We start from the raw sequence: 26,500 nt of genomic DNA on the forward strand, positions 1-26,500 counted from the left end.
ATTGTGAAATTGTCCCTTCTGACAGTAAGTGATACTCATGTAACCATATTTGTATCATAACTTTTATGACATGAATTTTAATTTGTAATGGTAAGATTAAAACGCTCATCATTGATTATAGGCTAACACAAAAAGGCATTGACAACACTAATGTGAAACCTCTCTAAAATACTCATAAGAATTAGGTATAATGGAAATGGATTTATAAAATGACATTGCAGTAGCATTATGTAACTTTGAATGGAGAAAACCTGGAGGAAGTGAAGTGTTTCAGATATCTGGGGGTGGACTTTGCAGTGGATGGAAGCATAGAAGCGGAAGTGAGTCATAGGGTGGGGAGGGAGCGAAGGTTCTGGGAGTGTTGAAGGATATGTAGAAGGAGAAAATGTTATCTCGGAGAGCAAAAATGGGTGTGTTTGAAGGAATAGTGGTTCCAACAATGTTATATGGTTGCGAGTCATGGGCTATAGTTAGGGTTGTACGGAGTAGGGTGGATGTGTTAGAAATGAAATGTTTAAGGACAGTATGTGGTGTAAGGTGGTTTGATCGAGTAAGTAATGAAAGGGTGAGAGAGATGTGTGGTAATAAAAAGAGTGTGGTTGAGAGAGCAGAAGAGGGTATGTTGAAATGGTTTGGACACATGGAGAGAATGAGCGAGGAAAGATTAACGAAGAGGATACATGTGTCAGAGTTGGAGGGAAGAAGGAGAAGTGGGAGACCAAATTGGAGGTGGAAGATGGAGTGAAAAAGATTTTGAGCGATCGGGGCCTGAACATGCAGGAGGGTGAAAGGTATGCAAGGAATAGAGTGAATTGGAATGATGTGGTATACCGGAGTGGACGTGCTGTCAATGGATTGAACCAGGGCATGTGAAACGTCTGGGGTAAATCATGGAAAGGTGTGTGGGGCCTGGATATGGAAAGGGAGCTGTGGCTTCAGTGCATTACACATGACAGGTAGAACTGAGTGTGAACAAGTGTGGCCTTTTTTGTCTGTTCCTGCTGCTGCCTTGCTTTTTTTTTGCAGGGGGTTGCTATTTCTTGTGGCGATATGGTGACGGGAATGGATAAAGGCAGCAAGTATGGATATGTACATGTGTATATATGTATAAATCTATATATGTACATATATATATATATATATATATATATATATATATATATTTTATATATATATATATATATATATATATATATATATATATATATATATATATATACCTCTGTAATTTGAGCACTCACTCTTATCCCCTTTGCCTTTGTACAATGGCACTATGCACGCATTCCGCCAATCCTCAGGCACCTCACCATGAGTCATACATACATTAAATAACCTTACCAACCAGTCAACAGTCCCTCTTTTAATAAATTCCACTGCAATACCATCCAAACCTGCTGCCTTGCTGGCTTTCATCTTCTGCAAAGCTTTTACTACCTCTTCTCTGTTTACCAAATCATTTTCCCTAACCCTCTCACTTTGCACACCACCTCGACCAAAACACCCGATATCTGCCACTCTATCATCAAACACATTCAACAAACCTTCAAAATACTCACTCCATCTCCTTCTCACATCACCACTACTTGTTATCACCTCCCCATTTGCGCCCTTCACTGAAGTTCCCATTTGCTCCCTTGTCTTACGCACTTTATTTACCTCCTTACAGAGGTATAAGTTTGTTGAGTATTCCTGGTAAATTATATGGGAGGGTATTGATTGAGAGGGTGAAGGCATGTACAGAGCATCAGATTGGGGAAGAGCAGTGTGGTTTCAGAAGTGGTAGAGGATGTGTGGATCAGGTGTTTGCTTTGAAGAATGTATGTGAGAAATACTTAGAAAAGCAAATGGATTTGTATGTAGCATTTATGGATCTGGAGAAGGCATATGATAGAGTTGTTAGAGATGCTCTGTGGAAGGTATTAAGAATATATGGTGTGGGAGGAAAGTTGTTAGAAGCAGTGAAAAGTTTTTATCGAGGATGTAAGGCATGTGTACGTGTAGGAAGAGAGGAAAGTGATTGGTTCTCAGTGAATGTAGGTTTGCGGCAGGGGTGTGTGATGTCTCCATGGTTGTTTAATTTGTTTATGGATGGGGTTGTTAGGGAGGTAAATGCAAGAGTTTTGGAAAGAGGGGCAAGTATGAAGTCTGTTGGGGATGAGAGAGCTTGGGAAGTGAGTCAGTTGTTGTTCGCTGATGATACAGCGCTGGTGGCTGATTCATGTGAGAAACTGCAGAAGCTGGTGACTGAGTTTGGTAAAGTGTGTGGAAGAAGAAAGTTAAGAGTAAATGTGAATAAGGGCAAGGTTATTAGGTACAGTAGGGTTGAGGGTCAAGTCAATTGGGAAGTGAGTTTGAATGGAGAAAAACTGGAGGAAGTGAAGTGTTTTAGATATCTGGGAGTGGATCTGGCAGCGGATGGAACCATGGAAGCGGAAGTGGATCATAGGGTGGGGGAGGGGGCGAAAATTCTGGGGGCCTTGAAGAATGTGTGGAAGTCGAGAACATTATCTCGGAAAGCAAAAATGGGTATGTTTGAAGGAATAGTGGTTCCAACAATGTTGTATGGTTGCGAGGCGTGGGCTATGGATAGAGTTGTGCGCAGGAGGATGGATGTGCTGGAAATGAGATGTTTGAGGACAATGTGTGGTGTGAGGTGGTTTGATCGAGTGAGTAACGTAAGGGTAAGAGAGATGTGTGGAAATAAAAAGAGCATGGTTGAGAGAGCAGAAGAGGGTGTTTTGAAGTGGTTTGGGCACATGGAGAGAATGAGTGAGGAAAGATTGACCAAGAGGATATATGTGTCGGAGGTGGAGGGAACGAGGAGAAGAGGGAGACCAAATTGGAGGTAGAAAGATGGAGTGAAAAAGATTTTGTGTGATTGGGGCCTGAACATGCAGGAGGGTGAAAGGAGGGCAAGGAATAGAGTGAATTGGAGCGATATGGTATACCGGGGTTGACGTGCTGTCAGTGGATTGAATCAAGGCATGTGAAGCGTCTGGGGTAAACCATGGAAAGCTGTGTAGGTATGTATATTTGCGTGTGTGGACGTATGTATATACATGTGTATGGGGGGGGCCATTTCTTTCGTCTGTTTCCTTGCGCTACCTCGCAAACGCGGGAGACAGCGACAAAGTATAATAAAAAAATATGTATGTAGCATTTATGGATCTGGAGAAGGCATATGATAGAGTTGATAGAGATGCTCTGTGGAAGGTATTAAGAATATATGGTGTGGGAGGAAAGTTGTTAGAAGCAGTGAAAAGTTTTTATCGAGGATGTAAGGCATGTGTACGTGTAGGAAGAGAGGAAAGTGATTGGTTCTCAGTGAATGTAGGTTTGCGGCAGGGGCGTGTGATGTCTCCATGGTTGTTTAATTTGTTTATGGATGGGGTTGTTAGGGAGGTAAATGCAAGAGTTTTGGAAAGAGGGGCAAGTATGAAGTCTGTTGGGGATGAGAGAGCTTGGGAAGTGAGTCAGTTGTTGTTCGCTGACGATACAGCGCTGGTGGCTGATTCATGTGAGAAACTGCAGAAGCTGGTGACTGAGTTTGGTAAAGTGTGTGGAAGAAGAAAGTTAAGAGTAAATGTGAATAAGAGCAAGGTTATTAGGTACAGTAGGGTTGAGGGTCAAGTCAATTGGGAGGTGAGTTTGAATGGAGAAAAACTGGAGGAAGTGAAGTGTTTTAGATATCTGGGAGTGGATCTGGCAGCGGATGGAACCATGGAAGCGGAAGTGGATCATAGGGTGGGGGAGGGGGCGAAAATTCTGGGGGCCTTGAAGAATGTGTGGAAGTCGAGAACATTATCTCGGAAAGCAAAAAAATAAATATAATAATATATAATATATAAGGGGGTGACTGTATTGTTGACTGGTTGGTAAGGTTATTTAATGTATGTATGACTCATGGTGAGGTGCCTGAGGATTGGCGGAATGCATGCATTGTGCCATTGTACAAAGGCAAAGGGGATAAGAGTGAGTGCTCAAATTACAGAGGTATAAGTTTGTTGAGTATTCTTGGTAAATTATATGGGAGGGTATTGATTGAGAGGGTGAAGGCATGTACAGAGCATCAGATTGGGGAAGAGCAGTGTGGTTTCAGAAGTGGTAGAGGATGTGTGGATCAGGTGTTTGCTTTGAAGAATGTATGTGAGAAATACTTAGAAAAGCAAATGGATATGTATGTAGCATTTATGGATCTGGAGAAGGCATATGATAGAGTTGATAGAGATGCTCTGTGGAAGGTATTAAGAGTATATGGTGTGGGAGGAAAGTTGTTAGAAGCAGTGAAAAGTTTTTATCGAGGATGTAAGGCATGTGTACGTGTAGGAAGAGAGGAAAATGATTGGTTCACAGTGAATGTAGGTTTGCGGCAGGGGTGTGTGATGTCTCCATGGTTGTTTAATTTGTTTATGGATGGGGTTGTTAGGGAGGTGAATGCAAGAGTTTTGGAAAGAGGGGCAAGTATGAAGTCTGTTGGGGATGAGAGAGCTTGGGAAGTGAGTCAGTTGTTGTTCGCTGATGATACTGCGCTGGTGGCTGATTCATGTGAGAAACTGCAGAAGCTGGTGACTGAGTTTGGTAAAGTGTGTGGAAGAAGAAAGTTAAGAGTAAATGTGAATAAGAGCAAGGTTATTAGGTACAGTAGGGTTGAGGGTCAAGTCAATTGGGAGGTGAGTTTGAATGGAGAAAAACTGGAGGAAGTGAAGTGTTTCAGATATCTGGGAGTGGATCTGGCAGCGGATGGAACCATGGAAGCGGAAGTGGATCATAGGGTGGGGGAGGGGGCGAAAATTCTGGGGGCCCTGAAGAATGTGTGGAAGTCGAGAACATTATCTCGGAAAGCAAAAATGGGTATGTTTGAAGGAATAGTGGTTCCAACAATGTTGTAAGGCTGTGAGGCGTGGGCTATGGATAGAGTTGTGCGCAGGAGGATGGATGTGCTGGAAATGAGATGTTTGAGGACAATGTGTGGTGTGAGGTGGTTTGATCGAGTGAGTAACGTAAGGGTAAGAGAGATGTGTGGAAATAAAAAGAGCGTGATTGAGAGAGCAGAAGAGGGTGTTTTGAAGTGGTTTGGGCACATGGAGAGAATGAGTGAGGAAAGATTGACCAAGAGGATATATGTGTCGGAGGTGGAGGGAACAAGGAGAAGAGGGAGACCAAATTGGAGGTGGAAAGATGAAGTAAAAAAGATTTTGTGTGATCGGGGCCTGAACATGCAGGAGGGTGAAAGGAGGGCAAGGAATAGAGTGAATTGGAGCGATGTGGTATACCGGGGTTGACGTGCTGTCAGTGGAGCGAATCAAGGCATGTGAAGCGTCTGGGGTAAACCATGGAAAGCTGTGTAGGTATGTATATTTGCGTGTGTGGACGTATGTATATACATGTGTATGGGGGGTGGGTTGGGCCATTTCTTTCGTCTGTTTCCTTGCGCTACCTCGCAAACGCGGGAGACAGCAACAAAGTATAATAAATAATAATATATATATATTTTTTTTTGCTTTGTCGCTGTCTCCCGCGTTTGCGAGGTAATGCAAGGAAACAGACGAAAGAAATGGCCCAACCCACCCCCATACACTTGTATATATGTACACGTCCACACACACAAATATACATACCTATACATCTCAATGTACACATAAATATACACACACAGACACATACATATATACCCATGCACACAATTCACACTGTCTATATACCCATGCACACAATTCACACTGTCTGCCTTTATTCATTCCCATCGCCACCTCACCACACATGGAATACCATCCCCCTCCCCCCTCATGTGTGCGAGGTAGCGCTAGGAAAAGACAACAAAGGCCCCATTCATTCACACTCAGTCTCTAGCTGTCTTGCAATAATGCCCGAAACCACAGCTCCCTTTCCACATCCAGGCCCCACACAACTTTCCATGGTTTACCCCAGACGCTTCACATGCCCTGATTCAATCCACTGACAGCACGTCAACCCCGGTATACCACATCGATCCAATTCACTCTATTCCTTGCCCTCCTTTCACCCTCCTGCATGTTCAGGCCCCAATCACACAAAATCTTTTTCACTCCATCTTTCCACCTCCAATTTGGTCACCCACTTCTCGTTCCCTCCACCTCCGACACATATATCCTCTTGGTCAATCTTTCCTCACTCATTCTCTCCATGTGCCCAAACCATTTCAAAACACCCTCTTCTGCTCTCTCAACCACCCTTTTTTTATTTACACACATCTCTCTTACCCTTACATTACCTACTCGATCAAACCACCTCACACCACACATTGTCCTCAAACATCTCATTTCCAGCACATCCACCCTCCTGCGCACAACTCTATCCATAGCCCACGCCTCGCAACCATACAACATTGTTGGAACCACTATTCCTTCAAACATACCCATTTTTGCTTTCCGAGATAATGTTCTCGACTTCCACACATTTTTCAAGGCTCCCAGGATTTTTGCCCCCTCCCCTACCCTATGATTCACTTCCGCTTCCATGGTTCCATCCGCTGCCAGATCCACTCCCAGATATCTAAAACACTTTACTTCCTCCAGTTTTTCTCCATTCAAACTTACCTCCCAATTGACTTGACCCTCAACCCTACTGTACCTAATAACCTTGCTCTTATTCACATTTACTCTTAACTTTCTTCTTTCACACACTTTACCAAACTCAGTCACCAGCTTCTGCAGTTTCTCACATGAATCAGCCACCAGCGCTGTATCATCAGCGAACAACAACTGACTCACTTCCCAAGCTCTCTCATCCACAACAGACTTCATACTTGCCCCTCTTTCCAAAACTCTTGCATTCACCTCCCTAACAACCCCATCCATAAACAAATTTAACGACCATGGAGACATCACACACCCCTGCTGCAAACCTACATTCACTGAGAACCAATCACTTTCCTCTCTTCCTACAGGTACACAGCCTTACATCCTCGATAAAAACTTTTCACTGCTTCTAACAACTTGCCTCCCACACCATATATTCTTAATACCTTCCACAGAGCATCTCTATCAACTGTATCATATGCCTATAATTTTGTAGGAAATTATATGGGAGGATTTTGATTGAGAGGGTGAAGGCATGTACATAGCATCAGATTGGGGAAGAGCAGTGTGGTTTCAGAAGTGGTAGAGGATGCATGGATCAGGTGTTTGCTTTGAAGAATGCATGTGAGAAATACTTAGAAAAGCAAATGGATTTGTATGTAGCGTTTATGGATCTGGAGAAGGCGTGTGATAGAGTTGATAGAGGTGCTGTATGGAAGATATTAAGAAATGAAATGTTGTTAGAAGCAGTGAAAAAATTTTATTGAGGATGTAAGGCATGTGTACATGTAGGAAGGTAGGAAAGTGATTGGTTCTCAGTGAATGTTGGTTTGTGGCAGGGGTGCGTGGTGTCTTCATGGTTGTTTAATTTGTTTATGGATGGGGTTGTTAGGGAGATGAATGCAGGAGTTTTGGAAAGAGGGGCAAGTATGCAGTCTGTTGTGGATGATAGAGCTTGGGAAGTGAGTCAGTTGTTGTTCACTGATGATACAGCGCTGGTGGCTGATTCATGTTAGAAACTGCAGAAGCTGATGACCGAGTTTGGTAAAGTGTGTGGAAGAAGAAACCTGAGAGTAAATGTGAACAAGAGCAAGGTTATTAGGTTCAGTAGGGTTGAGGGACAAGTCAATTGGGAGGTAAGTTTGAATGGAGAAAAACTGGAGGCAGTGAAGTGTTATAGATATCTGGGAGTGGATTTGGCAGTGGATGGAACCATGGAAGCAGAAGCGAATCATAGGGTGGGGGAGGGGGCGAAAGTTTTGGGAGCGTTGAAAAATGTGTGGAAGTCGAGAACGTTATCTTGGAAAGCAAAAATTGGTATGTTTGAAGGAATAATGGTTCCAACAATGTTATATGGTTGTGAGGTGTGGGCTGTGGATAGAGTTGTGCGGAGGAGGGTGGATGTGCTGGAAATGAGATGTTTGAGGACAATGTGTGGTGTGGTGTGAGGTGGTTTGATCGAGTAAGTAATGAAAGGGTAAGAGAGATGTGTGGTAATAAAAAGAGTATGGTTGAGTGAGCAGAAGAGGATGTGTTGAAATGGTTTGGTCACATGGAGAGAATGAGTGAGGAAAGATTGACCAAGAGGATATATGTGTCAGAGATGGAGGGAACGAGGAGAAGTAGGAGACCAAATTGGAGGTGGAAAGATGGAGTGAAAAAGATTTTGAGTGATCGGGGCCTGAACATGCAGGAGGGTGAAAGGCATGCAAGGAATAGAGTGAATTGTAAGGATGTAGTATACCGGGGTCGACGTGTTGTCATTGGATTGAATCAGGGTGTGTGAAGCGTCTGGGGTAAACCATGGAAAGTTTGGTGGGGCCTGGATGTGGAAAGGGAGCTGTGGTTTTGGTGCATTATACATGACAGCTAGAGACTGAGTGTGAACGAATGTGGCCTTTGTCTTTTCCTTGCGCTACCTCATGCACATACGGGGGGAGGGGGCTGTCATTTCATGTGTGGCAGGGTGGCGACGGGAATGAATAAGGGCAGACCGTATGAATTATGTACATGTGTATATATGTATATGTCTGTGTGTGTATATATATGTATACGTTGAGATGTATAGGTATGTATATGTGCATGTCTGGACATGTATGTATGTACATGTGTATGTGGGTGGATTGGGCCATTCTTTCGTCTGTATCCTTGCACTACCTCGCTAACGTAGGAGACAGCAAAAAAGTATGATAAATATGAATACATATGTGTGGACGTTTATGTATATACATGTGTATGTGGGTGGGTTGGGCCATTCCTCGTCTGTTTCCTTGCGCTACCTTGCCAACGCGGGAGATGGTGATTAAGTATAATAAAAATAAGATAACCATCACAATTAGTGGGATTCACAGAACCTGGTAATAAACCTGCAGTCCTCTTAAGTATCATTTGTTTTTGATTAATTTATTTTTATTATTCATTTACTTTTTGTATATGACTTATCATTCCAATATACATGAATCAATCTTCCTCTTGCATGAATTAGAAGATGAAAAGGAAAAAGAAAAAAAACACCATTATCTCACCAAGAATACTGTTGTTGGGCACTGCATTGAAACTGCTATAGCACCATAAAAGGTTTTCTGGGGTAGTATAGTTAAAATTGACCTATGCATATCTTTTATGGTCAGTCACATTTTGAAGTAACATAAGTTTCCTGTCCTATTAGGTTGCAGTCTTGTTTATGTGTAAATTATGATTTTTTAAAGAAATCATTTCTATATTATGTTTCTCTGTTACAGGTTTTGGAAAAGAGACTAAAGAAGAAAGTGGATAAGAACAATCTCTTTACACTTTCAGAGGAGACATCATCAGTTACCAAGCCATATCTGCAGCAAATGTCAACAATAAAGGGGTTTGAACACATAGTTTGGACTTGTGATATGAGGCGTTTGTATATCTTGGTGGCAAAAGCACTAAGTTTTGGGGAGCCTGTGCTGCTTATAGGAGAGACTGGCTGTGGAAAGACTACAGTCTGCCAGATGATAGCTGCACAAAATGAACAAGAACTTTTCACTGTCAATTGTCACATGCATACTGAAGGAGCAGATTTCCTTGGTGGTCTTCGCCCTGTTCGTTCTCATACAGATGAAGATGATCGCTTGTTTGAGTGGATGGATGGCCCACTCATAATTTCAATGAAGAATGGAGGAATGTTCCTTGCTGATGAAATCTCTCTTGCAGATGACAGTGTTCTGGAAAGATTAAATTCAGTTCTTGAGCCAGAAAGGGTGTTGGTGTTGGCTGAAAAAGGAACAAATTTAGGAAGTGATAGTGAAAGTCCTGAGGTTATCTATGCTGAAGAACGATTTAGACTTGTAGGTACCATGAATCCAGGTGGAGATTATGGCAAGAAAGAACTTTCCCCTGCCTTAAGAAACCGTTTCACAGAAATTTGGTGCCCTAAGGTTGAAATAAATAGAGTAGCATCAGATGTACTTGGAATTATTGAACATAGTATTAGAAAAGGAGTTGTTATGAATAGTGAAGATGGTACAAGTGGCTTAGGCAATGCTATGTTGCAGTTTCTAGAACATTTTACCAAGACAGATCTTGGTAAGAAATGCATCCTAAGTATCAGGGACTTGTTGTCTTGGGTACATTTTATCAACAAAGTTACATCAGAACCTACTCATCTGGATGTAGGCTTGGCCTATATCCATGGAGCATGTCTTGTGCTCTTAGATGGCTTAGGATCAGGGCTCACTGGTAGTGGTACTATAGGGTGGAAACAGCTTAGAGAAGCCAGCATCAGTTATATTTGTCAGCAAGTGTTGCAGAAAACTGGTGTTACTCCCAACAGAACAACACTACAGGAGGAGTATGTTAGTGATTTGAACTTTATAAACACTGACACCTTGTTTGGTGTAGGACCATTTGTAATTGGGAAAGGCTCAGAACTTGCATCTAAGTCTAGTATGTTTGCCTTTAAGGCACCACGGACATGTATAAATTTGCTCCGCCTGCTTCGTGGTTTACAGCTGACTCGACCACTGTTGTTGGAAGGTAGCCCAGGTGTGGGTAAGACCAGTTTAGTGATGGCATTAGCAAAAGCATCAAACAATAACATTGTGCGAATTAATCTATCAGAACAGACAGATGTCAGTGATTTGTTTGGTGCAGATTTACCAGTTGAAGGAGGAAAAGGTGGAAGGTTTGCATGGCGAGATGGACCTTTGCTACAGGCACTTCGTCATGGTTCATGGGTGGTTTTAGATGAGCTGAATTTAGCTTCCCAGTCAGTGTTAGAGGGCCTGAATGCATGTTTTGATCACCGTGGCGAGATATTTGTGCCAGAATTGGGCAAAACTTTTCATGTAGAACACCAGAGCACCAAGATCTTTGCATGTCAAAATCCACAGCATCAGGGAGGTGCCCGGAAAGGTCTTCCAAAATCATTCCTAAACAGATTTACGCAGGTAAGATATTTTTTTTATTATTTTCTTTTTCTTTTTCTTTCGTACTATTCGCCATTTTATTATTATTTCTCATAAATGAATTATTTACAGCCTTAGTCTTATTAATGATGCGTTATTTATGTACTGTCCTCTAGATAGCAAGTAGCTTAAATGGAACTTTAATTTATGATTTCTCCCTTTGTACAGATTCCTCCATTTGAACATTCATTTTACAAGCAACATAGTCAAAAGATGACATTTTTATTGTCCTTGCAAGTACAGACAGTTTTTTATAAGTAGTTCTATCCCTGGGGATAGGGGGAGAAAGAATACTTCCCACGTATTCCCTGCATGTTGTAGAAGGCGACTAAAAGGGGAGGAAGCGGGGGGGCTGGAAATCCTACCCTCTCTTTTTTTTTTTTTTTTTTTCCCAAAAGAAGGGACAGAGAAGGGGGCCAGGTGAGGATATTCCCTCAAAGGCCCAGTCCTGTTCTTAACGCTACCTCGCTAATGCGGGAAATGGTGAATAGTTTGAAAGAAAAAGAAAGTTCTGAAAAAATGATTCAAGAGCTCAAGAATAATGATGGATTTGTAATGCATTATCTAGGATGCTCCCAGTTTATGGCACCATCATGTTTACTGTCAGCTCCCGGTATATAGCAACATCATGTTCATATCAACTCCCAGTATATGGTGCCATCACATTTACTGACAGCTCTCAGTATATGACACATCATTGCTACTGTCAGCTCTCAGTATATGACACATCATTGCTACTGTCAGCTCCCAGTTTATGACACATCATTGCTACTGTCAGCTCACAGTATATGACACATCTTTGCTACTGTTAGCTCCCAGTTTATGACACATCATTGCTACTCAGCTCTAAGTATATGGCATCATCGTGTTTACTGTCATCAGAATCACTGAAAGGAAGTGCACACTTCACAAATCACTGGGAAGAATCGTTCTAGAAATTAAGCTAATGAACTCATGTTGGAATGTACCTCATTAGGATTGCTGCAGCCTACATGGGCATGGTTCCAGAGAATAACATAAAAGTATTAACAACAAAAAATTTCTTAAAGTAAAATTATCAGATAATGTCAGATTTCAGTTTGAAACACCATATGAGTAAGAAGGCCTGCAATAGGCTACAAAGGGTTTTATCAGATCATCAGTGAGGTATTTGGGCAAAACGTTAATGATACCTAATTACACAGGTAGGCCACTACCTGCAAACGTTAACGATACCTTATTACACAGGTAGGCCACTACCTGCAACAGGATGCAAAAGGTTAGTTAATAAAGAAAAGGATTGAAAATAGCTAGAAAAACTGATTGTCAGGAATTTATTCTCTCAACTATGTTTGACAAAGTCTTCTCCCAGAGAAGACTACTTTTTTGTTACCTTTAACAATAGTTGGCAGACTAACCTAGCCACTGAATCACATCTGTAGTTCAGTGCACCCTTTTGGTCTATCTTCCCAAAGATAGTTTTAGCATTTTTCCTCTTCCACTCCCATAGCACTTTACTTTCTCCAGTGGCATCATGAACAATGTTTTAAATGTTTTGTCAAGTGTTGGTGCAAACATCTTCAGCATATGTGCAGATAAATCATCAGAACCATGAGTTTTATATGGGCCAAGATGCTTTGGTATTCTGTCTTTTTTAAGTATTTCAATGCTTACCGAGATTTCCCAGCTCTAACATCTTGTTGATGTTAGAGCTGCTGCACCTTCCACTGTGAAAACACTTGAATGTGTCATTCATTTCTTTTCCTATTTTTTATATCATCCTCTAGAGCTCATACGTCTGAATCCTTAGATTTATTAGCTTCTCATTTTAAATGGTGATTTACTCTTGATGAATTTATGGTAAAGTTTTGGATTGTCTTCTGCTGTGTCTATAGTATTCTTTGCAAAGTTTCTTTGTTCCTCAATTATTGTGCTGTAATTATTTCTTGCTGTCTTATACCTTGCAAATACTGCTTGGCCAGGGTGCCACCTTAATCTTCATCATAGCATATTTATGCTAAAGTCCTTGTTTTGACTTCTTTTATTGAATGACTTCCCCTCTGTAAACATGAAGAGGTCTAAAGAAGATGTTCATTCATAAGTATCACAAGGACATATCTTAACTTCAGTGCTGTGTGTAATAAAGATTTCAGGCATTGACAGGGAGGTAAAAGAAAATTTAGATGGTTTGCAGATGACATGAGAGTGAGTTGAATGTTACTAACAGAAGACAAAGGAAAGCCTGAAAGTCTTGAATACTGTTTGCAGATGGGTAGTAGAGAACTTGATGAATATAATGGATAAAAGAAGTGAGGAAATAATTCTTGGAATGATTCACAATTTATTGGTGACTTTCTGCCCTTGTGATGCCTCTGAGAATATTCTGGGGGTCTTCACCTCCGCAGTCCAGGCTGGGCATAGGCTGCTGGATTGGGTTGTTGGTCAGCTAAGCTGTTTGATGCTGCAGCTGTCTGTCCTTTGTAGCCCCCACAGCCAAATTTGCCTGGTGCACATTGTAAGTTCTTGTCCCGTGCACTCTTGAACTTCTCTACTGTGCATCCCATGCTGTCTCTCATGGTAGATGGCAAGGTGGATGTTGAAGATGTTCCGTATTTTCATGCATGTGGCACCTTTGTGTTTCATAGATAGTATTTTTCAAGTTTTTCCATTCCTGTAGTGCCAGTAAGATATTATTTCTGTATGTAGGTTGGGAACTATACCTTCTAGGATTTTTCAGGAGTGTAGCCTCAGTGTTTGCACTTGTTCTCAGTAATTTAATTCTTTTACCACATTGATATAGGCTGTGAAAGATCTTTAGAAACTCTTTAAGTCCTCAGTTTTGCCTGCCTTGTAGGGTGATGTTAGAGCACAGTAATAATTGATTTGTGAAAGAATTAGTGCTTTGAATGATATACGCATCAGCTTTTCCTCCATTGTTTAGAAGGTTCATGGGATTCAGCCTGCCATTTTTCTGCATGAGTCAGCCATTGTTTTATTGTGTTTAGTGAGGGTTAGGTCTTTCACATTATTAATCTGGTTATTATAGCATCTGTGTCTGTCCAGTATTCTTTGTCATTTTTGATTTCTTCATATTCCTCTACTGGGGGAGTTGATATATATCTGTTGGAAAGCAAGTTGTTCTCAGTTGTCAGTTTTAAGTCTTTGTTTATGTTTCTTTGGGGCCTTTTAGCATCATCTATTGATGTGATTTTCATACTTATTCTTGATTCATCTGCAAAGGATAGTATGGAACTGTGGCTCATGTTTGCATCAATGTCAGCTACAAGAATAATGAACAGGAGGGATGCAAGTAAAGTTCTTTGGGGGACTAAGCTTTTTACTATGGAGGCACAGGATATTCCATGGTGTGCAACTATGTGTTGCGACCTATTTAGTTAAGAAGATGTATATCTTTCTAAAGTTTTCCAGTTATTCCCATCTTTTACATTTTGTCCTCTGAGAACATGGTCACATTTGTCAAAAATACTTGCAAAGTCTGTGTAAATCACATCAGCTTTTTTTTTTTTTTTGTTTTCCAGAGCTTCAGCAATCCTGTCATAATGGTCCAACAACTGAGAAAGGGAAGATCTTGCCCTGATCCCAAGTTGTACTGGGTTTTAAAGTTTGTTCACTCCCTTAAATTCAGTCAGCTTCCCTCTTAGGACTCTCTCGAAGATTTTATTGATGTGTGAAGTTAATTCTATTGGTCAATAGTTTTTTTGGATTGTTTTGTTTCCACCTTCGTGGAGTGAAGCAATATGGGTTGATTTCAGACTCTGCTGCAGCAGTAATGCTACCCCTTCCATAGCTTTTGCCCTTCCACCAATCCCAGACTTAACTCGTGAGACATTTCCAAACTATTCTCTTTACCCTTGAGCTTTGTTTCACTCAGAGTTAGAACATCCATGGTCATTTCTTCAGATATACTACTTTTCTCTCCTTTTTCTTTCATCTTGCTGAAATCACCGCACATTTAGACACCCCAGCCTTATCCTTTGAGAAGGATAAGCACTCCCCGCTTTGTTCCTTCTTCTGTTCCATCTTCAAGAAATTGAAATACAGGAATGGGAGTGGGGGTTCCAGCCCCCTGCACATGCCCCCTTTAGTCACCTTCCATGATATGCATGGCATATGGAGGTGGAATTTTCTCCCATACTGATAAAGAAAGGCTGCATATGCTCACATCCATTCTCTAGCTGTCATATATAATGCACCGAAACCACAGCTCCCTAACCACATCTGGGCCCACAGACCTTTCCGTCATTTACCCCTAGACGCTTCACATACCCTGGTTCAATCCATTGACAGCATTGACAGTTGACCCGGTATACCTCATCATTTCAGTTCACTCTATTCCTTGCACGCCTTTCACCCTCTTGTATGTCCAGGCCCCAATCACTCAAAATCTTTTTCACTCCATCCCTCCACCTTCAATTTGGTGTCCCACTTCTACTTCTTCGCTCAACCTCTGACATATATCCTCTTTGTCAAGCTTTCCTCACTCGCTCTCTCCATGTGTCCAAACCATTTCAACACACCCTCTTCAGGTCTCTCAACCATACTCTTTTTATTACCACACATCCCTCTTACCCTTTCTTTACTTACTCAATCAAACCACCTCACACCACATATTGTCCTCAAACATTTCATTTCCACCCACCTCCACACAACCTTACCTATAGCCAATGCCTCACAACCATATAACATTGTTGGAACCACTACTCCTTCAAACATACCCATTTTTACTTCAAGATAACGTTCTCACATTCCACGCATTCTTCAATGCTCCAAGAACCTTCACCCCCTCCCCCATCCTGTGACTCACTTCCGCTTCCATGGTTCCATCCGCTGTAAAGTCCACTCCCAAACATCTGAAACACTTCACTCCCTCCAGTTTTTCTCCTTTCAAACTTTCATCTCAATTAACTTGTCCCTTAAGTGTACTGAACCTAATAACCTTGCTCTTGTTCACATTTACTCTCAACTTTCTCCTTTCACATACTTTTTCAAGCTCAGTCACCAACCTCTGCAGTTTCTCACATAAATCAGCTACTAGAGCTGTATCATCAGTGAACAACGACTGATTCACTTTCCAGGTCCTCTCATCCACACAGACTGCATACTCGCCCCTCCCCCTAAAACACTTGCATTTACCTCCCAAACCACCCCATCCTTGAAGTGCTGAAGTGCTAGACTCGTACTCAAGTTCATTCTGTATCTTGAACAGGCTCATTTGTCATAGGTGTGCTTGCTTGATGCTTAGGAATAGGCATGACTGGTTCAAGTAGGCAGAAGTGTAGAAATATACAAATGGCAAACAGTACTCCCATACTTTTTGAATGCTAACAGAGAACTGACACTGTAGGCAGAGTGGCACACACAGCATTAGCAACCTGCTGCTCATAGCCTGCTGGGCTCACACTATATTGTGACAACTTTTGTTATGATGAAAAATGGGCGTAATTTAGGTGCCCATGTAATATTGAGATCATTATATCAGATCACAAAAGAGTTAAGGTCATACAGATTGCTGCATGGTCAGTTTGAATGAGCATCTGTCAGGCCTCTGTTTTTTATGATGCTTGAAGGAGGAGAGTCATTATGTGTGACTGTCATTTTAGAAAGTAAAACAGTGTTTAAACTGACCTCTAATAAGTTATCTCTCAGATGTCCACAGGGCTTTTCCCAGTAAAGGAACTTTTAATTTTGTCATTAATTTGAAAATCTAGATTGTGAATGTGCAAGTTCTTACATTCTTTATTTCTTTGAAGGTACATGTGGAAACCCTTTCATCTGCTGATTTAGAGTTTATTTTGAGTATGACGTACTCTGATCTTCCACAAGAAATTGTAACAAAGATGGTGAAGTTCAATCAAGCTCTCACATCGGAGGTCCATGACCAAGGGCTCTGGGGCCACCGTGGTGGACCTTGGGAGCTCAACCTGCGTGATATATTCAGGCGAGTACAGTACAGTATATATTGCCTTTCTTTGAAGGTGGAAGTGTTGTTTATTGTATTATAAGTGAGACAGCAAATGTCATTCCCATTTTTAAAAAAGGGGATAGATCCATTGCCTCTAATTATTGTCCTATCAGCTTGACATCTGTTGTGGGGAAATTTATCGAATCAGTTATAGCAGACAAAATGTGGGAAAACTTGGAGAATCATGATCTCATTCGGGATTCTCAGCTTGGGTTTACAAAAGGGAAGTCATGTCTCAGTAACCTTCTCTCCTTCTTTAATATAGTATTTGAAACTGTTGATCAGGGTAAGAGTTATGATGTTTTATACTTAGACTTAAGTAAGGCTTTTGACAGAGTACTTCTTGAGCATCTGCTTAGAAAAGAAGCAGCACATGGCATTGGGCATTGTATGTTTAATTGGATTAAGGCATGGCTCACTAAAAGAGAACGGAGGGTATGCACCAATGGGGTTACATCGGACTGGGGCATTGTAGCCTGTGGTTTTCCTGAGGGGTCAGCCTTGGGACTGTTCTAGTTTGTTATATATGCTAACCATTTGGATATGGGAACATCCTGCAACTAAAGTAGATTTGCAGATGAAAAAAATAGAGCCTTGATTGATTCAGATGAAAATTCAGTGAATTTGCTGAGGGCCTTAAATAGATTATCAGAATAGGCAGGTACATGGAAAATGGAACACAACATAGATAAATGCTGAACACTTAGTGTGGGTAAAGACAGGAACCCTAATTATAAACTGGACACTATTACTATTGGTCAAACAGAATACAAAAGAGAGTTAGGAGTACTGGTAAGCAAGGGTCTTAAGTCGCAGCAACAATGTATTAAAGTGTTTGATAAGGCTAATTGGATGTTAGGGCTCATTAATAGGACTGTTAACATTAAAACTCTTAGAGTATTATTGCAACTTTGTCTTGTGTTGGTGAGACCACTTTTGGATTATGCAGTACTATGCAGTTGAAATAAATTGTTTAGAGAGAATACAAAGGTGAATGACAAAAATGATCCCTGGAATTAGAAACCGTACTTATGAAGAAAGGTTAAAAAGACTGAATTTACACTCACTTAAGAGGGGGAGTGTCAGAGGGGATATGATTGAAGTTTTTGGATGGTTGAAGGGTACTAATAAAGGTAATGTGAGTAAAGTTCTTAGAATGGCATAATCTAATAGGACAAGAAATAATGGATGTAGATTAGAAGTATAAGTTTGTTGAGTATTCCTAGGAAATTATATGGGAGGGTATTGATTGAGAGGGTGAAGGCATTTACAGAGCATCAGATTGGGGAAGAGCAGTGTGGTTTTAGAAGTGGAAGAGGATGTGTGGATCAGGTGTTTGCTTTGAAGAATGTATGTGAGAAATACTTAGAAAAACAAATGGATTTGTATGTAGGATTTATGGATCTGGAGAAGGCATATGACAGAGTTGATAGAGATGCTCTGTAGAAGGTATTAAGAATATATGGTGTAGGAGGCAAGTTGTTAGAAGCAGTGAAAAGTTTTTATCGAGGATGTAAGACATGCTTACGAGTAGGAAGAGAGGAAAATAATTGGTTCTCAGTGAATGTTGGTTTGCAGTAGGGGTGCATGATGTCTCCATGATTGTTTAATTTGTTTATGGATACAGTTGTTAGGGAGGTAAATGCAAGAGTTTTGGAAAGAGGGGCAAGTATGCAGTCTGTTGCAGATGAGAGGGCTTGGGAAGTGAGGCAGTTGTTGTTCGCTAGTGATACAGTGTTGGTGGCTGATTCGGGTGAGAAACTGCAGAAGCTGGTGACTGAGTTTGGTAAAGTGTGTGAAAGGAGAAAGCTGAGAGTAAATGTGAATAAGAGCAAGGTTATTAGATACAGTAGGGTTGAGGGACAAATCAGTTGGGAGGTAAGTTTGAATGGAGAAAAGCTGGAGGAAGTGAAGTGTTTAAGATATCTGGGAGTGGATTTGGCAGCGGATAGAACCATGGAAGTGAGTCACAGGGTGGGGAAGGGAGTGAAAGTTCTGGGAGTGTTGAAGAATGTGTAGAAGTCAAGAACATTATCTCGGAAAGCAAAAATGGGTGTTTGAAGGAATAGTGGTTCCACAATGTTATATGGTTGTGAGGCGTGGGCTATAGATGGGGTTGTGCGGAGGAGGGTGGATGTGTTGGAAATGAGATGTTTGAGGACAATATGTGGCGTGAGGTGGTTTGATCGAGTAAGTAATGAAAGGATAAGAGAGATGTGTGGTGATAAAAAGAGTGTAGTTGAAAGAGCAGAAGAGGGTGTTTTGAAATGGTTTGGTCACATGGAGAGAACGAGTGAGGAAAGATTGACCAAGGGATATATATGTCAGAGGTGGAGGAAACGAGGAGAAGTGGGAGACCAGATTTGAGGTGGAAGGATGGAGTGAAATAGATCTTGAGCGATCAGGGCCTGAACATGCAGGAGGGTGAAAGGCATGCAAGGAATAGAGTGAATTGGAAGGATGCAGTATACCGGGGTCGATGTGCTGTCAATGGATTGAATCAGGGCATGTGAAGTGTCTGGGGTAAACCATGGAAAGTTTTGTTGGGCCTGGATGTGGAAAGGGAGCTGTGGTTTCGGTGCATTATATGACAGCTAGAGACTGAGTGTGGCCCTTGTTGTCTTTTCCTAGTGCTACCTCACATGCATGCGGGAGGAGGGGGTTGTCATTTCATGTGTGGCGGGGTGGTGATGGGAATGAATAAAGGCTATAAGTATGAATGATGTACATGTGTATATATGTATATGTCTGTGTTCTCTTGTCTTTCGCTCTTTGTTTACCTCCTTCCAAAACATTTATTTATTCTCCCTAAAATTTAATGGTACACTCTCACCCCAGCTCTCATTTGCCCTCTTTTTCACCTCTTGCACCTTTCTCTTGACCTCTTGCCATTTTCTTCTATACCACTCCCAGTCATATGCACTATTTCCTTGCAAAAATTGTCCAAATGTCTCTCTCTTCTCTTTCACTAACAGTCATACTTCTTCATCCCACCACTCACTACCCTTTCTAATCTTCCCACCTCCCACCTTTCTCATGCCATAAGCATCTTTTGTGCAAGCCATCACTGCTTCCCGAAATACATCCCATTCCTCCCCCAGTCCCCTGACATCATTTGCTCTCATCTTTTTCCATTCTGTGATCAATTTCTCCTGGTTCTTCCTCACACAAGTCTCCTTTCCAAGCTCACTTACTCTCACCACTCTCTTCACCCCAACATTCTCTCTACTTTTCGGAAAACATCTACAAATCTTCACCTTTGCCTCCACAAGATAATGACCAGTTGCCCCTCTCAGCACATTAACATCCGAAAGTCTCTCTTTCACTTGCCTATCAATCAACACATAATCCAATAATGCTTTCTTGCCATCTCTCCTACTTATATGTATACTTGGGGAAGAGCAGTGTGGTTTCAGAAGTGGTAGAGGATGTGTGGATCAGGTGTTTGCTTTGAAGAATGTATGTGAGAAATACTTAGAAAAGCAAATGGATTTGTATGTAGCATTTATGGATCTGGAGAAGGCATATGATAGAGTTGATAGAGATGCTCTGTGGAAGGTATTAAGAATATATGGTGTGGGAGGAAAGTTGTTAGAAGCAGTGAAAAGTTTTTATCGAGGATGTAAGGCATGTGTACGTGTAGGAAGAGAGGAAAGTGATTGGTTCTCAGTGAATGTAGGTTTGCGGCAGGGGTGTGTGATGTCTCCATGGTTGTTTAATTTGTTTATGGATGGGGTTGTTAGGGAGGTAAATGCAAGAGTTTTGGAAAGAGGGGCAAGTATGAAGTCTGTTGGGGATGAGAGAGCTTGGGAAGTGAGTCAGTTGTTGTTCGCTGATGATACAGCGCTGGTGGCTGATTCATGTGAGAAACTGCAGAAGCTGGTGACAGAGTTTGGTAAAGTGTGTGGAAGAAGAAAGTTAAGAGTAAATGTGAATAAGAGCAAGGTTATTAGGTACAGTAGAGTTGAGGGTCAAGTCAATTGGGAGGTGAGTTTGAATGGAGAAAAACTGGAGGAAGTGAAGTGTTTTAGATATCTGGGAGTGGATCTGGCAGCGGATGGAACCATGGAAGCGGAAGTGGATCATAGGGTGGGGGAGGGGGCGAAAATTCTGGGGGCCTTGAAGAATGTGTGGAAGTCGAGAGCATTATCTCGGAAAGCTAAAATGGGTATGTTTGAAGGAATAGTGGTTCCAACAATGTTGTATGGTTGCGAGGCGTGGGCTATGGATAGAGTTGTGCGCAGGAGGATGGATGTGCTGGAAATGAGATGTTTGAGGACAATGTGTGGTGTGAGGTGGTTTGATCGAGTGAGTAACGTAAGGGTAAGAGAGATGTGTGGAAATAAAAAGAGCGTGATTGAGAGAGCAGAAGAGGGTGTTTTGAAATGGTTTGGGCACATGGAGAGAATGAGTGAGGAAAGATTGACCAAGAGGATATATGTGTCGGAGGTGGAGGGAACGAGGAGAAGAGGGAGACCAAATTGGAGGTGGAAAGATGGAGTGAAAAAGATTTTGTGTGATCGGGGCCTGAACATGCAGGAGGGTGAAAGGAGGGCAAGGAATAGAGTGAATTGGAGCGATGTGGTATACCGGGGTTGACGTGCTGTCAGTGGATTGAATCAAGGCATGTGAAGCGGCTGGGGTAAACCATGGAAAGCTGTGTAGGTATGTATATTTGCTTGTGTGGACGTATGTATATACATGTGTATGGGGGGGGGTTGGGCCATTTCTTTCATCTGTTTCCTTGCGCTACCTCGCAAACGCGGGAGACAGCGACAAAGTATAATAAAAAAAAAAAAAAAAAAAATAATGTATATCTCCCTTTTTAAACCAGGTATTACCAATCATTAGTCCTTTTTCAGCACACAAATCTACAAGCTCTTCACCATATCCATTTACAACACTGAACACCCCATGTACACCAGTTATACCCTCAACTGCCACATTACTCACCTTTGCATTCAAATCACCCATCACGATAAACTGGTCTCGTGCATCAAAGTTACTAACACACTCACTCAGCTGCTCCCAAAACACCTGCCTCTCATGATCTTTCTTCTCTTGACCAGGTGCATAGGCACCAATAATCACCCATCTCTCTCCATCCATCTTCAGTTTTACCCATATCAATCTAGAATTTACTTTCTTACACTTTACCACATACCACCACAACTCCTGTTTCGGGAGTAGTGCTGTTCCTTCCTTTGCTCTTGTCCTCTCACCAACCCCTGATTTTACTCCCAAAACATTCCCAAACCACTCTTCCCCTTTACCCTTGAGCTTCGTTTCACTCAGAGCCAAAACATCCAGGTACCCTTCCTCAAACATACTACCTATCTCTCCTTTTTTCTCATCTTGGTTACATCACCACACATTTAGACACCCCAATCTGAGCCTTCGAGGAGGATGAGCACTCCCCGCGTGACTTCGTCTTCTGTTTCCCCTTTTAGAAAGTTACAATACTAGGGAGGGAAGGGTTTCTAGCCCCCCCGCTCCCGTCCCCTTTAATCGCCCTCTACGACGCGGGGAATGCGTGGGAAGTATTCTTTCTCCCCTATCCCCAGGGATTTAAATGCATTTATTTATTCCTGCATGTTCATATGTGTTTTGTGTGTATATTTATGTGTAAGATCAGAAGGTTGTCTCGTGTTTATTCATTTATTTTTTTTCATATTTACCATATCTCTGTCGGTGAGGATGTGCCAAAAACAAAGAAATGGCCTCATTTGCTCTCATTCACTCTTAAGCTGTCATGTATGGTGCACCAAATTCCGAGCCCCCTATCCATAATCAGGCCCCACAGACCACTTCACATGCTCTTTTTCAGCCCATTGATACCATGTCATCCACTGTAAACTACATAACTCCAATTTGCTCTATCCTTTGCATTCCTTACACCCTCCTGCTTGTTTAGTCCCTGAGTCTTCAAAGTATCTCAGCCTTCTACTTCTCCTTGGTTCCCCCTTTTCCTTGTTTCCTCCACCTCTGACATGTATGCCCTTTAAGTCATCCTTTCCCCTTTCATCCTCTCCATATGTCCATACCATTTCAGCACTCATTCTTCAGCCATCTAATACATTCTCCTCTTGCTATTGCATATCACTCTTGTACTATGATTCTTCATTCAGTTTGCTCCTCCTTACCCCCCCATTTTGTCCTCAAATATTTTTTTCCAACACATTGTCTCTCTTCTGTACATTTTTGTCTTAGGTCCACTCCTCACATCCACATAGCACCGATGGGACTAATAAACCATCAAATGCGCTCATTTTTTTCCTATAAGACAGTGACCTGTTTTTCCAAATATTCCTCAGTGCATCCAAGACCTTTATCCCCTCACCCACATTATGGCTCACTTCATCTCTCATGGATCCATTTACTTCCATATCCACTCCCAGGTATTGAAAACACTCCATTTCCATCAAGTTCTCTCCATTCAAACTCATACTCCAAATAACCTGTCTCTGTTCACTGCCTAACCTAATTTATTCATATTTACTCTCAAGTTTCTCCTTCACACATATTTAAGTATGTGCACTTGAATATTTAATAAAGGAACGTGTATACATTCTTACGCACTTTATTTACCTCCTTCCAGAACATCTTTTTATTCTCCCTAAAATTTAATGATACTCTCTCACCCCAACTCTCATTTGCCCTTTTTTTCACCTCTTGCACCTTTCTCTTGACCTCCTGTCTCTTTCTTTTATACATCTCCCACTCAATTGCATTTTTTCCCTGCAAAAATCATCCAAATGCCTCTCTCTTCTCTTTCACTAATACTCTTACTTCTTCATCCCACCACTCACTACCCTTTCTAAGCAACCCATCTGCCACTCTTCTCATGCCACAAGCATCTTCTGTGCAATCCATCACTGATTCCCTAAATACATCCCATTCCTCCCCCACTCCCCATACTTCCATTGTTCTCACCTTTTTCCATTCTGTACTCAGTCTCTCCTGGTACTTCCTCACACAAGTCTCCTTCCCAAGCTCACTTACTCTCACCACCCTCTTCACCCCAACATTCACTCTTCTTTTCTGAAAACCCATACAAATCTTCACCTTAGCCTCCACAAGATAATGATCAGACATCCCTCCAGTTGCACCTCTCAGCACATTAACATCCAAAAGTCTCTCTTTCGCGCGCCTGTCAATTAACACGTAATCCAATAACGCTCTCTGGCCATCTCTCCTACTTACATAAGTATACTTATGTATATCTCGCTTAAGACAAGGGAGCAAATGGGAACTTCAGTGAAGGGCGCAAATGGGGAGGTGATAACAAGTAGTGGTGATGTGAGAAGGAGATGGAGTGAGTATTTTGAAGGTGTGTTGAATGTGTTTGATGATAGAGTGGCAGATATAGGGTGTTTTGGTCGAGGTGGTGTGCAAAGTGAGAGGGTTAGGGAAAATGATTTGGTAAACAGAGAAGAGGTAGTAAAAGCTTTGCGGAAGATGAAAGCCGGCAAGGCAGCAGGTTCGGATGGTATTGCAGTGGAATTTATTAAAAAAGGGGGTGACTGTATTGTTGACTGGTTGGTAAGGTTATTTAATGTATGTATGACTCATGGTGAGGTGCCTGAGGATTGGCGGAATGCGTGCATAGTGCCATTGTACAAAGGCAAAGGGGATAAGAGTGAGTGCTCAAATTACTGAGGTATAAGTTTGTTGAGTATTCCTGGTAAATTATATGGGAGGGTATTGATTGAGAGGGTGAAGGCATGTACAGAGCATCAGATTGGGGAAGAGCAGTGTGGTTTCAGAAGTGGTAGAGGATGTGTGGATCAGGTGTTTGCTTTGAAGAATGTATGTGAGAAATACTTAGAAAAGCAAATGGATTTGTATGTAGCATTTATGGATCTGGAGAAGGCATATGATAGAGTTGATAGAGATGCTCTGTGGAAGGTATTAAGAATATATGGTGTGGGAGGCAAGTTGTTAGAAGCAGTGAAAAGTTTTTATCGAGGATGTAAGGCATGTGTACGTGTAGGAAGAGAGGAAAGTGATTGGTTCTCAGTGAATGTAGGTTTGCGGTAGGGGTGTGTGATGTCTCCATGGTTGTTTAATTTGTTTATGGATGGGGTTGTTAGGGAGGTGAATGCAAGAGTTTTGGAAAGAGGGGCAAGTATGAAGTCTGTTAGGGATGAGAGAGCTTGGGAAGTGAGTCAGTTGTTGTTCGCTGATGATACAGCGCTGGTGGCTGATTCATGTGAGAAACTGCAGAAGCTGGTGACTGAGTTTGGTAAAGTGTGTGAAAGAAGAAAGTTAAGAGTAAATGTGAATAAGAGCAAGGTTATTAGGTACAGTAGGGTTGAGGGTCAAGTCAATTGGGAGGTGAGTTTGAATGGAGAAAAACTGGAGGAAGTAAAGTGTTTTAGATATCTGGGAGTGGATCTGGCAGCGGATGGAACCATGGAAGCGGAAGTGGATCATAGGGTAGGGGAGGGGGCGAAAATTCTGGGAGCCTTGAAGAATGTGTGGAAGTCGAGAACATTATCTCGGAAAGCAAAAATGGGTATGTTTGAAGGAATAGTGGTTCCAACAATGTTGTAAGGTTGCGAGGCATGGGCTATGGATAGAGTGGTGCGCAGGAGGATGGATGTGCTGGAAATGAGATGTTTGAGGACAATGTGTGGTGTGAGGTGGTTTGATCGAGTAAGTAACGTAAGGGTAAGAGAGATGTGTGGAAATAAAAAGAGCGTGGTTGAGAGAGCAGAAGAGGGTGTTTTGAAATGGTTTGGGCACATGGAGAGAATGAGTGAGGAAAGGTTGACCAAGAGGATATATGTGTCGGAGGTGGAGGGAACGAGGAGAAGAGGGAGACCAAATTGGAGGTGGAAAGATGGAGTGAAAAAGATTTTGTGTGATCGGGGCCTGAACATGCAGGAGGGTGAAAGGAGGGCAAGGAATAGAGTGAATTGGAGCGATGTGGTATACCGGGGTTGACGTGCTGTCAGTGGATTGAATCAGGGCATGTGAAGCGTCTGGGGTAAACCATGGAAAGCTGTGTAGGTATGTATATTTGCGTGTGTGGACGTATGTATATACATGTGTATGGGGGTGGGTTGGGCCATTTCTTTCGTCTGTTTCCTTGTGCTACCTCGCAAACGCGGGAGACAGCGACAAAGCAAAAAAAAAAAAAAAAAGTATACATTCTGTGTACATAAAACATTGTGCTTTTAACCATATTTGCATATTTCCTTGACAGATGGTGTGATGTTATGATCAAGCATCAAGCTAAAGAGTCATACAACCCAGGAGAATATGTTGGACTGATTTATGCTGATCGCATGCGGACCTCGGAAGACAAAAGAAATGTGTTTCGTGTATATGACTCCATATTTGGAGAGGAGTTTCCCTGCTATCAGAGCTTTGGTAGATTCCATATTACCAAGACAACAGTACATGTTGGCCATTCTTCAATAGAGAAGAGAGTGGATAGTGATTATGTATGTATAAACTTTAAGTTATGAATACAATAAATTATTTGTCATGTTATTAGATTTGGAAACTACCCAAGGAGTATTTTTGTTGTTTTGAAA

The 26,500-nt window shown here is 41.8% G+C and overlaps 1 protein-coding gene across 2 annotated transcripts in view; it reads left to right on the forward strand.

The window, feature by feature from the left end:
• Nucleotides 1-26,500, forward strand: part of LOC139748641 (midasin) — a 355,039-nt gene that overhangs the window by 214,283 nt on the left and 114,256 nt on the right. For both annotated transcript variants that reach the window (XM_071661871.1, XM_071661870.1), the window contains 3 exons: nt 9,299-10,975; nt 16,744-16,931; nt 26,167-26,407. In XM_071661871.1, the coding sequence (XP_071517972.1) occupies nt 9,299-10,975; nt 16,744-16,931; nt 26,167-26,407 (2,106 nt within the window). The remainder of the gene's footprint in view (nt 1-9,298; nt 10,976-16,743; nt 16,932-26,166; nt 26,408-26,500) is intronic.

This window comes from Panulirus ornatus, chromosome 5 (assembly GCF_036320965.1).
Source record: "Panulirus ornatus isolate Po-2019 chromosome 5, ASM3632096v1, whole genome shotgun sequence".
NCBI lineage: Eukaryota > Metazoa > Arthropoda > Malacostraca > Decapoda > Palinuridae > Panulirus > Panulirus ornatus.